General features: G+C 34.2%; 1 protein-coding gene and 1 pseudogene across 1 annotated transcript; both read left to right on the forward strand.

The window, feature by feature from the left end:
- Nucleotides 1–1,899: 1,899 nt before the first annotated feature.
- On the forward strand, nt 1,900–4,149 carry LOC101256387 (3-ketoacyl-CoA synthase 20-like). Its single transcript, XM_004240987.5, has 2 exons — nt 1,900–2,908; nt 2,981–4,149. Exons 1-2 carry the CDS (start codon nt 2,225–2,227, stop codon nt 3,755–3,757), a joined length of 1,461 nt encoding a protein of 486 aa, XP_004241035.1. The 5' UTR covers nt 1,900–2,224; the 3' UTR covers nt 3,758–4,149.
- A 9,021-nt stretch (nt 4,150–13,170) lies between these two features.
- Nucleotides 13,171–14,479, forward strand: LOC101250513 (3-ketoacyl-CoA synthase 20-like; annotated as a pseudogene).
- The last annotated feature ends 289 nt before the right edge of the window (nt 14,480–14,768 follow it).

Raw genomic sequence — 14,768 nt, forward strand, 5'->3', positions numbered from 1 at the left:
TTTTCAATTTTCGTTATGATTTACTCTCCAATGGCTGAATCCAAGAGGCTTACTAGAGGTATTCATCTTAATCAACCAATATCTGGTGACTTTTTATCCTTTAATTTATTTATTATTTAACAAATAGTGTATAATGTATGATCCGCTGCTAAAATGAGGGAAGAAAGAGGGTAAGAACATTTGCAAGACTCATTGGTGTGCAAAACCTCCCTCAAATTCAGAACGCAAATGTAGAATCTTTGTCTACTCGTGAGGATCTTGAAAAAGACGACGAAGATCGGATAGTTGTCGAACAATTTTCTATTAGTTTGTTTTGTATTTATATTTCTTTTTTAGAATTTGGTATGCTTTCTTTAATTTGTATTCAAATCACTATGTATACTATCAATATTTATATTTATTAAAAATTTCATGTTGCATGGTTTATGAATCTTGTATTTGTCCCTAATTTGTATTCATCCAAATGTATGTCAACTAGTTATGTATTTTATTTATAAGAAGAACAACTTTCTATTAGTTTATTTGTATTCGAATACAAATACAAATAATAGACATATTGGAATGAATACGACTTAGAAAAGGAAATAAGATTTTGAAAAGAAAAATAAATACATAGTGAAAATATATACGAATACAAATGTATTTCTTAAATAGCTACATTTTATTTGACATACATATTGGAATGAATACAAACTAACAAAGGTATGTCAACTGAATTTGATATTTTTTTTCTAATTTGTATTTATTCTAAAGGTATGTCAACTAGTTATGTGTTTTATTTAAGAATGAGTACACCAAATATTCAATTATTTCTTTTCAATTTTATATTTCATTCACTTTTTCATCATACTAATTTTTTTGTATTTTATATATTATTATACAAAATTCTAAATAAAAACTAGAATAAATAAAAATACAAATAAAATACATATTGAAATGAATATATACAGGATTTTTGAAGAAAAAAATAACTATATAGGGAAAAAATATATGAAAATACAAATATATTTCTTAAATGACTATATAGATAAATTCGGCATACCTATTGAAATAAATACAAACTAATAAAAAACTATAATAAATATAAATAGAATATATTGTGGAATGAATATAATTTTAAAAAGGTAAAATTCTGGAGAAAAAAAAACAAAATTTAAATTTAATTTGAAAATGTAACTGATGAAAAAATTAAGGATGCTTGCGTTTTTTTGAAATATTCCCCCCTTAATTTTCTCCTTTTTGTTATTAAAAAATTATATTCTTTAAATAAAAATAAATAATAAAAATATACATAACAAACTAAAATGACATTTTTACTAAATATTGAAATTGTTGCTAATGAGTCCTCTTAAATGCTAAAATATTGATTTTAAAAAATTTCCCTAATTTTAATTATCTTCTACTTTTTTATTTATATTTCTGGAAGAAAATGAATTTAAAATTACACATATTAAATAAGTGCACTTTGCAGATACTGACGTGTTACGTTGTTTCAGAAGTTACAATGGGGAAAAATAATTCAAATTTTAATAAATAATTTTGGACTCAAAATTTCAAAATCATAATATTTAATACTAAAAATCTTAAAAGGCTAAATCTATAATTCAAATACAGATTCATCTCTAATTGCACTACTTATACAAAAACCTAAAACTCCCAAAATCTTTTCTGATACTTTTAAGAGTTTGATTTGAGTAATTGACTATTAAAAGTAGATATCAAATATCAAAAAAGTTCAGCTCGTTATGTTAAATTTTTTTTTAATATATTATATTATTTTTCAGTTTCGCTTTTATGTTCTCCTTAATTAATTTCATTAGACATCTACACCTTAGATATCTAGTTCGCTTATTACAACCACCTTTTTTCTATTATTCTCCATCTATATATATATTTTTCTTTTTGTGGTAGGAAATGGAAACTTAATACATAAAAGTTAATATATGGACTTCAGCGTTGTATTTATAATTATCGAAGTATCAATTAATGCATGACAAACGAAATAGTAGGAAACTTTCAATTTTTCTGTATTTTCTTTTCTCATCGAATCAATTAAAATATCCATAAACTTAGTCACCTATATTTTTTGGCAGGAAATTAATGATCTGTTAGTAGTGTGCACAAGTCTACTTTTTCACATTTTAAATCTACTTGGGAAACTCATCATACTCAATTCCTTCTTGTTTTACCAATTAATCCTCATCTCATCTATTCTCCAAAAGCAATGGCACAAAATGCTCCTAATTATGCACAACTCCATCAAATCAAATATGTAAAACTTGGATACCATTACTTAATTTCAAATGCAATTTATCTCCTCATTGTGCCAATTCTTGTTGCCATGCTACTTCATCTTTCAGCTCTTACTATTGAAGACCTCATGAACCATTTTACCATGTTGAAATCTTGTTCACCTCTTGTTGTTTTCTTAGCCACGGTGTACTTCATGAGTCGTCCAAGAAACGTTTACTTGGTTGATTTTTCGTGTTACAAGCCCCATGAACGTTTTATGATGTCTAAACAACTCGCGATAGAAAACATGTCGAATATATTTGATGATGAGAGTTTAATCTTTCAAAAGAAAATTTTGGAGAGGTCAGGTTTGGGTGATAAGACGTACATTCCAATTGATACGATTCCGTTTAAATATACGTTTAGTAGTTACGTAAATGAAGCAGAGGAGGGAATATTTGGTGCCATAGATGATCTGTTAGCGAAAACAAGAGTGAAGATTCGAGATATTGGGATTATTATTGTGAATTCTTCTTTGTTTAATCCATCGCCTTCGCTTTCTTCCATGATTGTGAACCATTACAAACTTGGAGTTCATGTGATTACTTATAACCTTGGTGGCATGGGCTGCAGTGCTGGACTCATTTCTGTCGATTTAGCTAACCGGCTTTTACAGGTTCGTAATTTCTACATATAGTGGTGTGTATGTAATTCTCAGTTACTGATATATAAATTGATATTATTACAGGGGCAAGCTAATAATACGTATGCACTTATAGTAAGCGCGGAAATAGTGTCAACGGGTTTCTATATAGGGAAGCAGAGATCAAGGCTTTTACCAAATTGTCTATTCCGTATGGGTTCATCTGCTGTTCTTCTTTCAAACCGTTCATCAGATCGTAGATGCTCTAAATATCAACTGATGCGTGTTGTCCGCACCCATAAAGGTGCGGATGACAGAGCTTATAGATGCGCATATATAGATGAGGATGAAAATGGAAAGACAAGCGTGTCGTTGTCAAAAGACTTGATGGCAGTTGCTGGTGAGGCTTTAAAAACTAATATCACAACTCTTGGCCCTTTAGTCCTCCCAATGTCTGAGCAGCTACTCTTTTTCGCCTCATTAATCGCGAGAAAGGTCTTTAAGAGGAAAAGGAAACCATATATCCCTGATTTCAAGATGGCGTTCGAGCATTTCTGTATACATGCAGGGGGGAGAGCTGTGCTGGATGAGCTTCAGAAGAATCTTGACCTCCCGGAATTTCTTATGGAGCCTTCAAGAATGACTCTTTATAGATTCGGAAACACTTCAAGTAGCTCAATTTGGTACAATTTAGCCTATTCCGAGGCGAAAGGGAGAATAAAGAAGGGTGATAGAGTGTGGCAAATTGGTTTTGGATCAGGGTTCAAATGTAACAGTGTTGTGTGGCGTGCGTTGAGGACTGTCGATGCAGACAAAGAAAAGAACCCTTGGACAGATGAGATTCAGGATTTCCCTGTTCATCGATCCCATCTTGATGCTTAAACAATATATGATGGTCAATAGCTGAAACTACAGAACAGAATCAATACTGCTATATCTATTTTGCACCTAAAATTTTGTAGTTTTAGTCATGTGGAGCATCAATAAGACTTGACAAAGACAATGATGATGATGAAGTGGAGGCTTGCATCTAGAGTAGTAGACAGTGGAGTGTTAACTTGCTTTACTAGGGTTTAAGCATGCTAGCTGGTGTGTTTGCCCCTTGTTTATTGTATTTCGATTTAAAATATTTGCTAATATTTGTATTGCTTCCCTTGTTAGTTGCTATGTCTTTTTTCTTTCTTTTTTTTTTCACACTGTTTTGTTGTTGTTTAATTTCATAAAAAAATGTAGAAAAGACAAATTCTCTTCAATTGATGGCATCTTTGTTACCATTTATGTGGGAATGATACCAATTTTTAGTCTGTTGTGGCAACAGAGATGAATTTCTATCTTGTTACCATTGCGACCCTGAGAATTGTTCCCCTTCTTGTCTATTTTCTCTATTGCCTTTATCGATATTTACATAGAGCGTTAATTATAAATATTTATATTTATTATTACCATGAAATATAATATAGAAACAATCATATCGTTGTCACTAAATAATGGACACTAAATCCTTTATTAAGCAGAAAGTATTTCCCATTTGGAACAACTAATAAGTAAAAATTCACGATGTAGAAAGATGTATACTATGAACTGGAAAGTCCTCAATCTCATCAGTCTAAGAATATTAAAAAAGGGAAAATTTTTGTTTAGATTCACTTAAATTATATGCTACGAGTTGAAAATTAGCCAATGAAGAAATTTTCGTTTATTTTTAAGGTCTTTCATGTTCATAAGATGAGTTTTATTTTTAGTTATTTTATTTCATTTATTTTGATTCATATTAATCCATTACTAACACTTTTACCGTTTTACTAAATATTTTTATAGGTACACAAAAGTGCTTCCCCAAGAAGATACTCGAAAGACATTCAAATAATATTCTTTGATTTATGATTATGTATATTATTGACGTTAGACAGATATTAGGTTGTTTCTCATATTGATGCTTTACTCTCTTTTTTTTTGTGTATATTCATGTTTATCATACTTGTGTTGTTGTGTGATTATTTATACAGTAAATTTTAGATTTAGCAAACATAAAAATCATATATTTGCTATGACTAATAATAATATGTATATTTCGGAATACATATACGAATATGGCTATTAATATGTATATATCGGTATAAATAAAAAAATTACTATTAATATGTATATTTTGATATATTATGAGTATGATTATTAATATGTATATTTCGGTATACATTACGAATCAATAGTATAATTTGTGTTTGTATAAAGCACAAGAGAGAAAGACCAAAGAAAATTGGGCAGGGAAATATCTGTAGTTGAATAATTATAAGTGTATAGGAAGAATTATTTGTAATTGTATATACAATTTTTTTCGCTTTATACAAACACAAGTAATTTATACATTTGTGTGTTGTATAAAAAGTGAGAGTGGCGAGCGAGATCTGGAAAAGTGGCGAGCGAGATTCTTTGAGAGAGAGACGAACGAAAAGAATATGTATTTATACAGTTTTCTCCCACTTTATACAAACACAAACACATTTTATACATTTATGTTTGTATAAAGTGAGAGAGGCTAGGGAGAGACTGCCGAGAGAGATCAGAAAAGTGGCAAGTGAGAAATTTAGGGAGAGAAACGAATGACAACTGTTTGCTACGATTTACAATTAAATCGAATTATGATTATACCATTTAATTTGAATTAATAATTTATTATTTTATACAATTTTCCTTATATCTCATGCTCAAATTTAAAAAATGAGTTAAGTGAAGACACGCAATATAATTAAGATTCTAAAGGGTGCTAATACCTTTCCTTTGGGATCACTGGAACGCTTACCTAAAATTTATTGATTCCGTAAATTATTTTTGTTAATAAACTAATTAGATGGCCACTCTACATTTTCTAAAATTCTTTTAAAATTTAGTTTAATTAGTTGATTTTTTTAATGAATCCCACGGCGTTGCACCTTATTTATATATTAAAAAAAATAGGGATGTCAACATATATATGCAAGATCATAATAACCCTTCATAAATTTTTATTTAGATAACAATAAAAAAATTTAATAAAATAGAAAATATTTTTATTTCTTAGTCTTCATTGAATTGAAGTAAGATAAATGTATTTTAATTAAAAAAATCATCATTAGTAAAAGATGTGTTAAAAAGAAAATAAACACATATATTTATTTGAAAAAGAGTGTTTTTGACCCATTAAGTAACAACAACAGTATTTGTGGATCAAACTATCAACTAAAAATATTTTTGTTCATTTTAGGTAGTTTAAAAATATTTTTTTAATTGAAGATCAAAATAGAGTTTTTCTAAGATTTTAATTATTTGATAAAATATGCAATTGCAAAATATTAATAATCATTATAGACAATTAAATCTATCTATATTTGTAAATTAGTGTTGGTTCAGATCATATAAATGTTTTTATTTATGATTTTATTCAATTAAAATTATGTATACTTTTAACATTATAAATTTTTTTATGATATTAGGGCTTGAGAGTGAAGATCTAACCTCCCCCCCCATATATATATATAGAGAGAGAGAGGGGGGGGGGGGGGGATGATTTCATTTTTTAGATTATTTCGATTGTTATCATTGTTTGTCTTTAGATAATACGTATAATATTTTTTTGATATTATTAATAATTTATTTGAATTTATCTGCATAATTATTATCTTCTTAATAATTAAATCACAATATTAAAATCCATGACATATTATACGCTTCAACAGACTCATGAATTTACGCCTTATATTTCACATTATTTTGTATCCCTCGCGTTCTAAAACACGAATAGGCATATTAGTGAAGCCTTTAGGTTTTATAATTACTTATTATTTTGAAGACAATGCATTTATAATTACACATATTAAATAAGTGCAGTTTGCAGACACAAAGTGTTGATGTTACAATGGTGAAAAATTATTCAAATTTTAATACATAATTTTGAACTCATTATCTTAAAATGATGTAAGGTGCAAAACAGATTCTCGTTGAAAACATTAATAGCTCCGTACTTTTTATCTTTTTTCACTAAGTCCATCAAAACACACATGGGAATAACCATTAAATATTTTCTGGAAAAAAAAAGTGATTTTTTAGTAGTATGGACAAGTCTACTTTAATTTCAATTGTTTGGTTTGAATTCAAGTTATGATGGTATTAGTTATGATGTGATTAGTTGTGATGGAATAAGTTATGCTAAGAATATTTTTGGCCAAACTCATCGGTAACCTCTAAAGTTGGTGTTGTGCGGAATTTGAGATAATACGAGAAAATATAAACGCGAAAAACAAGACAACAGATTTACGTGGTTCACCAATAAATTGGCTACGTCCACGGGGAAGAGAGGGAGCAGTTTTATTAAGGAGAGGCAAAAACAAAATTACATAATAGGGTTTGCCATAACGTCTATATATAGTGCTAAGCTACGCCCTAACAGGCTTGGACCCAAAATACATAATTGACAGATAATTAAGGGCCCAATTCAAGGCATTCAACAAATCTCCACCTTGACTTGAATTCTCCAAACAGATTCTTCAGACGCACTATGATAGTGCCAGGCCTCCCCCTTTTCCTCAGAATTGCCCCGCAAGGCAATTAACAGCTTCTGATGTTGAGCAAGTCCAAACGGTGTTGAAACTTGCTCTGTGGAATCGGCTTTGTGAACATATTAGCAGGATTATCAGCAGTTCTTACTTTCTTCACCTTGATTCTCTTCTCACTTCTCAGAAAATGATACCTCACGTCAATATGCTTGGTTCTCTCATGATGGACTTGATCCTTGGCTAGACAAATTTCGCTCAAACTGTCACAATACACCGTAGCCTGATCATGATGCAGACCAAGATCACTAACCAGCCCTTTCAGCCAAATTCCTTTTTTTGCAGCCTCTGTCAAGGCCATGTACTCCGCTTCCGTAGTAGACAAAGTCACTGTAGGTTGCAAAGTTGCCTTCCAACTGACGACAGATCCTCCAAGGGTAAACACATAGCCAGTCATCGATCTTCTTGTGTCAACATCTCCAGCATAGTCAGAATCAGAATAGCCAGTAACCAAGCACCGAGTATCACCTCCATAAATGAGACCAACGTCAGATGTACCTCTAAGGTACCGGAAAATTCTCTTCACAGCCTGCCAATGTTCTTTCCCTGGTTGTCCCATGAATCTGCTCACTACACTGACTGCATGTGCTAAATCTGGCCTTGTACAGACCATAGCATACATCAAACTTCCTATGGCACTAGCATAAGGGACTCGTGACATATACTCCTTCTCTTCTTCTGACTGTGGAGCGAACATGGCAGTGAGATGGATATTGGCAGCACTAGGGGTATCAATAGGCTTAGATGAAGACATGCCAAACCTCGCCAAGACCTTCTGAATGTAGCTTCTCTGTGACAAGAAAAGTTTCATTCTCTCTCTGTCTCTAATGATCTCCATCCCTAGAATCTTCCGAGCGGCTCCCAAATCCTTCATCTCAAACTCAGCACTAAGTAAACCCTTCAGCTTCTGAATGTCATACTTCTTCTTTGCAGCTATCAACATATCATCTACATAAAGCACCAGATAGATGAATGAATCATCCTTAAGCCTATTGTAGTAGACACAACAATCATATGAGCTCCGAGTATAGCCCAACTTCACCATATAGCTGTCAAACCTTTTGTACCACTGCCTTGAGGACTGCTTAAGTCCATAAATGGACTTCTTCAACTTGCAGACGTGATTTTCCTTCCCTGGAACTTGAAAACCATCCGGCTGAGTCATGTATATCTCTTCCTCCAACTCTCCATGTAGAAACGCTGTCTTCACATCAAGTTGTTCAAGCTCCAGATTCTGATGTGTAACTATCGCTAGTAACACTCGGATGGAAGTATGTCTAACCACTGGTGAGAAGATCTCATTGTAGTCCACTCCCTCTCTTTGGTTGAAACCTCTGGCAACAACCCTAGCTTTATACTTGACTCCTTCTGCTGGTGATATCCCTTCCTTCTTCTTGAAAATCCATTTGCAAGTAATAATCTTTCTCCTCGAAGGATGTATGACCAGATCCCATGTCTGATTCTTGTGTAGGGACTCCATCTCATCTCCCATAGCAGCAAACCATTTTTCAGAATCAGGACTTAAAATGGCTTCTTTGTAAGTAGACGGCTCAGATGTATCTACCTCTTCAGCAACCTGCAGTGCATAACCCACCATGTCCTCAAAACCATACCTCGTAGGTGGCCGAACTCCAACCCTCCTTGGCCAATTTTGAGCTATACTCTGATGGATATCTGATGGCATAGATTTTGGAATATCAGTTTCTGTCTGTGACTCTTGATCCTTCTTTTCAGGTTCTTTCAAATCGCTCTCGCTCTGAATGACTTGAAACTCCACCTGTTTATCAAGACTCCCAGTTTCTGACATAGTTGTAGGCTTTACAATGGTTCTAAGCAGAGAACTTTCATCAAAGACAACGTTCCTGCTCATAATAACCCTCTTTTTTGTTGGAGAGCAGATTCTGAAACCTTTCACTCCATCTCCGTAGCCCACAAATACTCCCTTTTTAGCTCTTGGTTCCAACTTACCTTCATTGACATGATAGTAAACCGTACAACCAAAAGCTTTCAGATTTGAATAATCAGCAGCTTTTCCTGACCACATCTCCATAGGTGTCTTGCACTGTATGCCTGTATGTGGTCCGCGGTTAATCAAGTAGCAAGCTGTACTAACCTCTTCTGCCTAGAATCTTCTATCTAGCCCAGCATTAGAAAGCATGCACCTTGCTCTCTCCAGAAGTGTTTGATTCATCCGCTCAGCTACACCGTTCTGCTGTGGTGTATTTCTGACTGTACGATGTCGAGCAATCCCTTCATCCTTACAGAATTGATCAAATTCAGACCAGCAGAATTCCAGCCCATTATCAGTTCGCAATCTCTTGATCTTCTTCCCTGTTTGATTTTCCATCAAAATTTTCCACTCCTTGAACTTCTGGAAAGCTTCACTTTTATGCTTCATCATGTACACCCAAGTCATCCTTGAGTAGTCATCAATAATGGACACAAAAAATCTGCAGCCTCCCAAAGACTCAACACGGCATGGACCCTAGCAATCAGAATGGATATAATCAAGTGTGCCTTTTGTTCTGTGAATGGCCTTTGAAAACTTGTTGCGATGTAGTTTTCCAAAGACACAATGTTCACAAAACTCTAGGTTCTTAACCTTATGACCAGCAAGAAGATCCTCCTTTGACAGAATTTGTATCCCTCTTTCACCCATATGACCAAGTCTCATGTGCCATAACTTAGTCATATCCTCCTGGTGAACTTCTGACGATGCAACATGGGCTGAACCTGTAACCGTGGAACCTTGTAGAAAATACAAAGTACCACGCATGACACCTTTCAGAATTAGATTTGAACCCTTCCAGACCCGTAAGACTCCATCTTTTCCCGACCAGCTGAATCCCTTGCTGTCCAAAAGACTGAGAGATATCAGATTTTTCGTCATCAATGGAACGTGCCTGACCTCGTTCAATGTGCAGAAGCTACCGTCATGTGTCCTTATCTTGATCGAGCCTGTCCCAACCACCTTGCAGACAGAACTGTTGGCCATCGAGATGCTGCCTCCGTCTACCTGCTCATAAGTCGTGAACCACTCTCTCCTAGGACAGATGTGATAGGATGCCCCAGAATTGAGAACCCACACATCTGAATGATGAGTGTGCTCATCCGCAACTAGGGAAATGTCTTCTTCAGAATTGGTGTCTTCTTCAGCAACAGCAGCAGAAACTGATTGTTTTTCCGATTGCTTCTTCTTCTTCGGACAATCAAATTTCCAATGTCCCTTATCCTTGCAGTAATTACAAACATCATCCGGCTTTGCACCCTTCGACATCGGCTTATTTTTCTTTCCGCCGTTTTTCCTTCCCTTTCCGCTTTTGGTGAACAGACCGAAAGGCTGTATGTCCGTACTTGTGTCGTTAGCCTTGTGCCGTAATTCCCTGCTATGAAGAACCGATTTGACTTCTTCCAGCGACACAGTATCTTTCCCAACAATGAATGATTGAACAAAATTCTCAAACGACATTAGGAGAGATACTAACAGAATCAGGGCAGCATCTTCATCCTCGATCTTCACATCGATATTACGCAATTCTAATAACAAAGTATTCAATTGATCTAAATGTTCCCTGAGTTGTGTACCTTCAGCCATTCGTAACTGAATAGACGTTGTTTCAGAAGCAGCTTGTTGGTTAGAGATTTTGTCATGTACAAACTCTCCAGCTTCAACCACAGAGCAGCAGCAGTCTCTTCATCCGAGACCTCCGTGATGACATCATCCGCGAGACACAACATGATCGTCGAGTGCACCTTTTCCTCCAGAATCGCCATCTCAGGAGTAACGATGGCGTTCTTGTCTTTCGACAACGGCGCCCAGAAACCTTGCTGTTTCAACAAAGCCCGCATCTTGATCTGCCATAAACTGAAACTGTTCCTCTCTGTGAATTTGTCGATTTTCACGTTCAAAGCAGACATCTCGAATTCTCCAAGAACACCGATTAACCGAGAGGCTCTGATACCAATTTGTTGTGTAGAATTTGAGATAATACGAGAAAATATAAACGCGAAAAACAAGACAACAGATTTACGTGGTTCACCAATAAATTGGCTACGTCCACGGGGAAGAGAAGGAGCAGTTTTATTAAGGAGAGGCAAAAACAGAATTACAGAATAAGGTTTGCCATAGCGTCTATATATAGTGCTAAGCTACGCCCTAACAGGCTTGGGCCCAAAATACATAATTGACAGATAATTAAGGGCCCAATTCAAGGCAGTCAACAGTTGGCACCAAGTTTCACATAGACAATTCAACTGGACGATGTTTATTTTAGACACTTTAAGTAGGGTCCTATTATTTCATTTTGATATTTTTTACTGCGTTGACATATTATGTGTGCTACACATCTTATATATTTGGCTGGTTGTCAAAAAAGTGTCAATATGATACAACATCTACTTAAAGTGTTTAAAATGAATAAGGTCTATTTGAGGTGTTCAAGTGAAAATTGATGCCAAATTTAGGTGGTTACTGATGGGTTTGGCCAATATTTTTTATTGAGTGTTGATTTGTTGTATTCAAAATAATAAATCTTAAGAATAATATATTAGTTTACAAAAGTACCTTTCATAAATGTGAAAAATAATGTATAAAAAGTGTTTAAAGGGAAATTTTTGTCATTTAGTCATTTATCTCGAGATAAGTTATTCCGGGAGTGCGGGTAGCCGACAAGTAGGTTAGCAAACTGGTGAATCAATAGGCTTTGCTCCAGGATATCTTATCCCACTACTAATTATTAATTTCCGAATAAGTTATCCTAGACTTGCCAACCAAACAATAAATTAAATGACACTATATTTTAAAGGGAATATTGTATATAATGATAAATTAATAAATCAAATTAAATGCTATAACCACACTTTGATTTAATTATGTCTTGTAACAAACTGTTTACCAGTTACTTCTCTCCCTCAAACTCTCGCTCGCCACTCTCGCTCCATCTTTCGCTCGCTCCTTCTCACTTATATACAAACACAAGTGTATAAAATGAATTTCTGTATGTATAAAGCGAGAAAAAATTGTATATATACATATCCACTCTCCCAGATCTCGCTCGTCACTCTCGCCTCTATCGCTTATACAAACAGAAATGAAAGTATAAATTACGTTTATGTTTGTATAAAGCGAGAGAAAATTATATATACACTTACAAATATATATATCTTCGTCCTATACACTTATAATTATACAATACAAATATTCCCCTACCCAATTTTCTTTTGTCTTTCTTTCTTTTTTGTTTTATACATACACAAGTTATATAGTTGATTTGTATACAACTGCTTTCTTTTGTATATGTATAGCGAATTATACATATTTATATTTGCTATGGAGCACAATTATGCAAACTTTGCTATAACATATAAATATGAATTTTGTGTTTACTTAAAGTTATTTAATCCCATGACTATCACCAAACGGAATAATATATATTGATCTACTTGGGAACTCAATTATTTCTTGTTTTACCCATTAATCCTCATCTATTCTCCAAAAGCAATGACAGAAAATGCCCCTAATTATGCACAACCCCATCAAATCAAATATGTAAAACTTGTATACCATTACTTAATATCAAATACAATTTATCTCCTCATTGTGCTAATTCTTGTTACCATGCTACTTCATCTTTCAACCCTTACTATTGATGATCTCATGAACCATCTTGACATGTTGAATTGTTGTTCAATTATTGTTTTTTTGTAAACCATGTTATACTTGATGAGTCGTCCAAGAAATGTTTACTTAGTCAATTTTTGCGTGTTACAAGTCACATGAACGTTTTATGATGTCTAAACAATATTTGATAGAAAAAATGTCGGATATGTTTGATGAAGAGAGTTTAATGTTTCAAAAGAGAATTCTGGAGAGGTCAGGTTTAGGTGATAAGACATACATTCACAACAATGACGATGACTCGAGCATGCCATTAGAATTTTCCCTTACTAGTAATCAATATGAAGCAAAAAATGTTATAATTGGTGCCATCGATGATCTGTTGACGAAAACAATTGGAGTGAAGATTGAAGATATTGGGATTATTATTGTGAATTATTGTACGTTTAATCCACCGCCTTCTCTTTGTACCATGATTGTGAACCATTACAAGCTTGGAGTCAATGTGATTACTTATAACCTTACTGGCATGGGCTGCAGTGCTGGACTCATTTCTGTACACCTCGCTAACCAGCTTTTACAGGTTGTTAAATTTCAATTTGACGAAAATATTTTTTTTTCATTTCAATCAAAATTACTCAAACAGCATTGCCTTTACATAACAGGGGGAAGGCAACATGTATGCACTTGTAGTAAGCACAGAAATAATCTCAACGACGTTCTACTTAGGGAAGCAAAGATCAAAGCTTTTACCAAATTGTCTTCATCTGCTGTTCTTCTTTCAAACCGTTCATCAGATCGTAGATGCTCTAAATATCAACTGATGCGTGTTGTCCGCACTCATAAAGGTGCGGATGACAGAGCTTATAGATGTGCATATATAGATGAGGATGAAAATGGAAAGAAAAGCGTGTCGTTGTCAAAAGACTTGATGGCAGTTGCTGGCGAGGCTTTAAAAACTAATATCACAACTCTTGGCCCTTTAGTCCTCCCAATGTCCGAGCAGCTACTCTTTTTCGCCTCATTAATCGCGAGAAAGGTCTTTAAGAGGAAAATGAAACCATATATCCCTGATTTCAAGATGGCGTTTGAGCATTATTATATACAGGCAGGGGGTAGAGCTGTGCTGGATGAGCTTCAGAAGAATCTTGACCTCCCGGAATTTCTTATGGAGCCTTCAAGAATGACTCTTTATAGATTTGGAAACACTTCAAGTAGCTCAATTTGGCCTATTCCGAGGCGAAAGGCAGAATAAAGAAGGGTGATAGAGTATGGCAAATTGGTTTTTGATCAGGCTTCAAATGTAACAGTGTTGTATGGGGTGCGCTGCGGACTGTCGATGCAGCCAAAGAAAAGAACCCTTGGACAGATGAGATTCAGGATTTCCATGTTGATGCTTAAATAGTATATAATTGAGGGAAGTGGAGACATCGAAGATGATTAGTTTCAGCTATCGCTCCAAAGTGATAGCGCCATCGAAAGATAGAGTGTCAAACAGTCAAACTTAGATACCTAAATTCATTCATCCAAAGGCTTTTCCATTCCCGGGCTTAATAAAAGTAGCTTTAAAAAAGTAATTTTGAAAGTGATGAAACTTATTTTTAAAATAAGCAGTCATGCGTTTGGATGAAAGTGCTAAAGTTAAAAAAAAGTTGTTGATGTGTTTGGCAAATAAGTGCTGATAAACAGT

The sequence above is a fragment of the Solanum lycopersicum genome, chromosome 6 (genome assembly GCF_036512215.1).
Source record: "Solanum lycopersicum chromosome 6, SLM_r2.1".
NCBI classification, from domain to species: Eukaryota; Viridiplantae; Streptophyta; class Magnoliopsida; order Solanales; family Solanaceae; genus Solanum; species Solanum lycopersicum.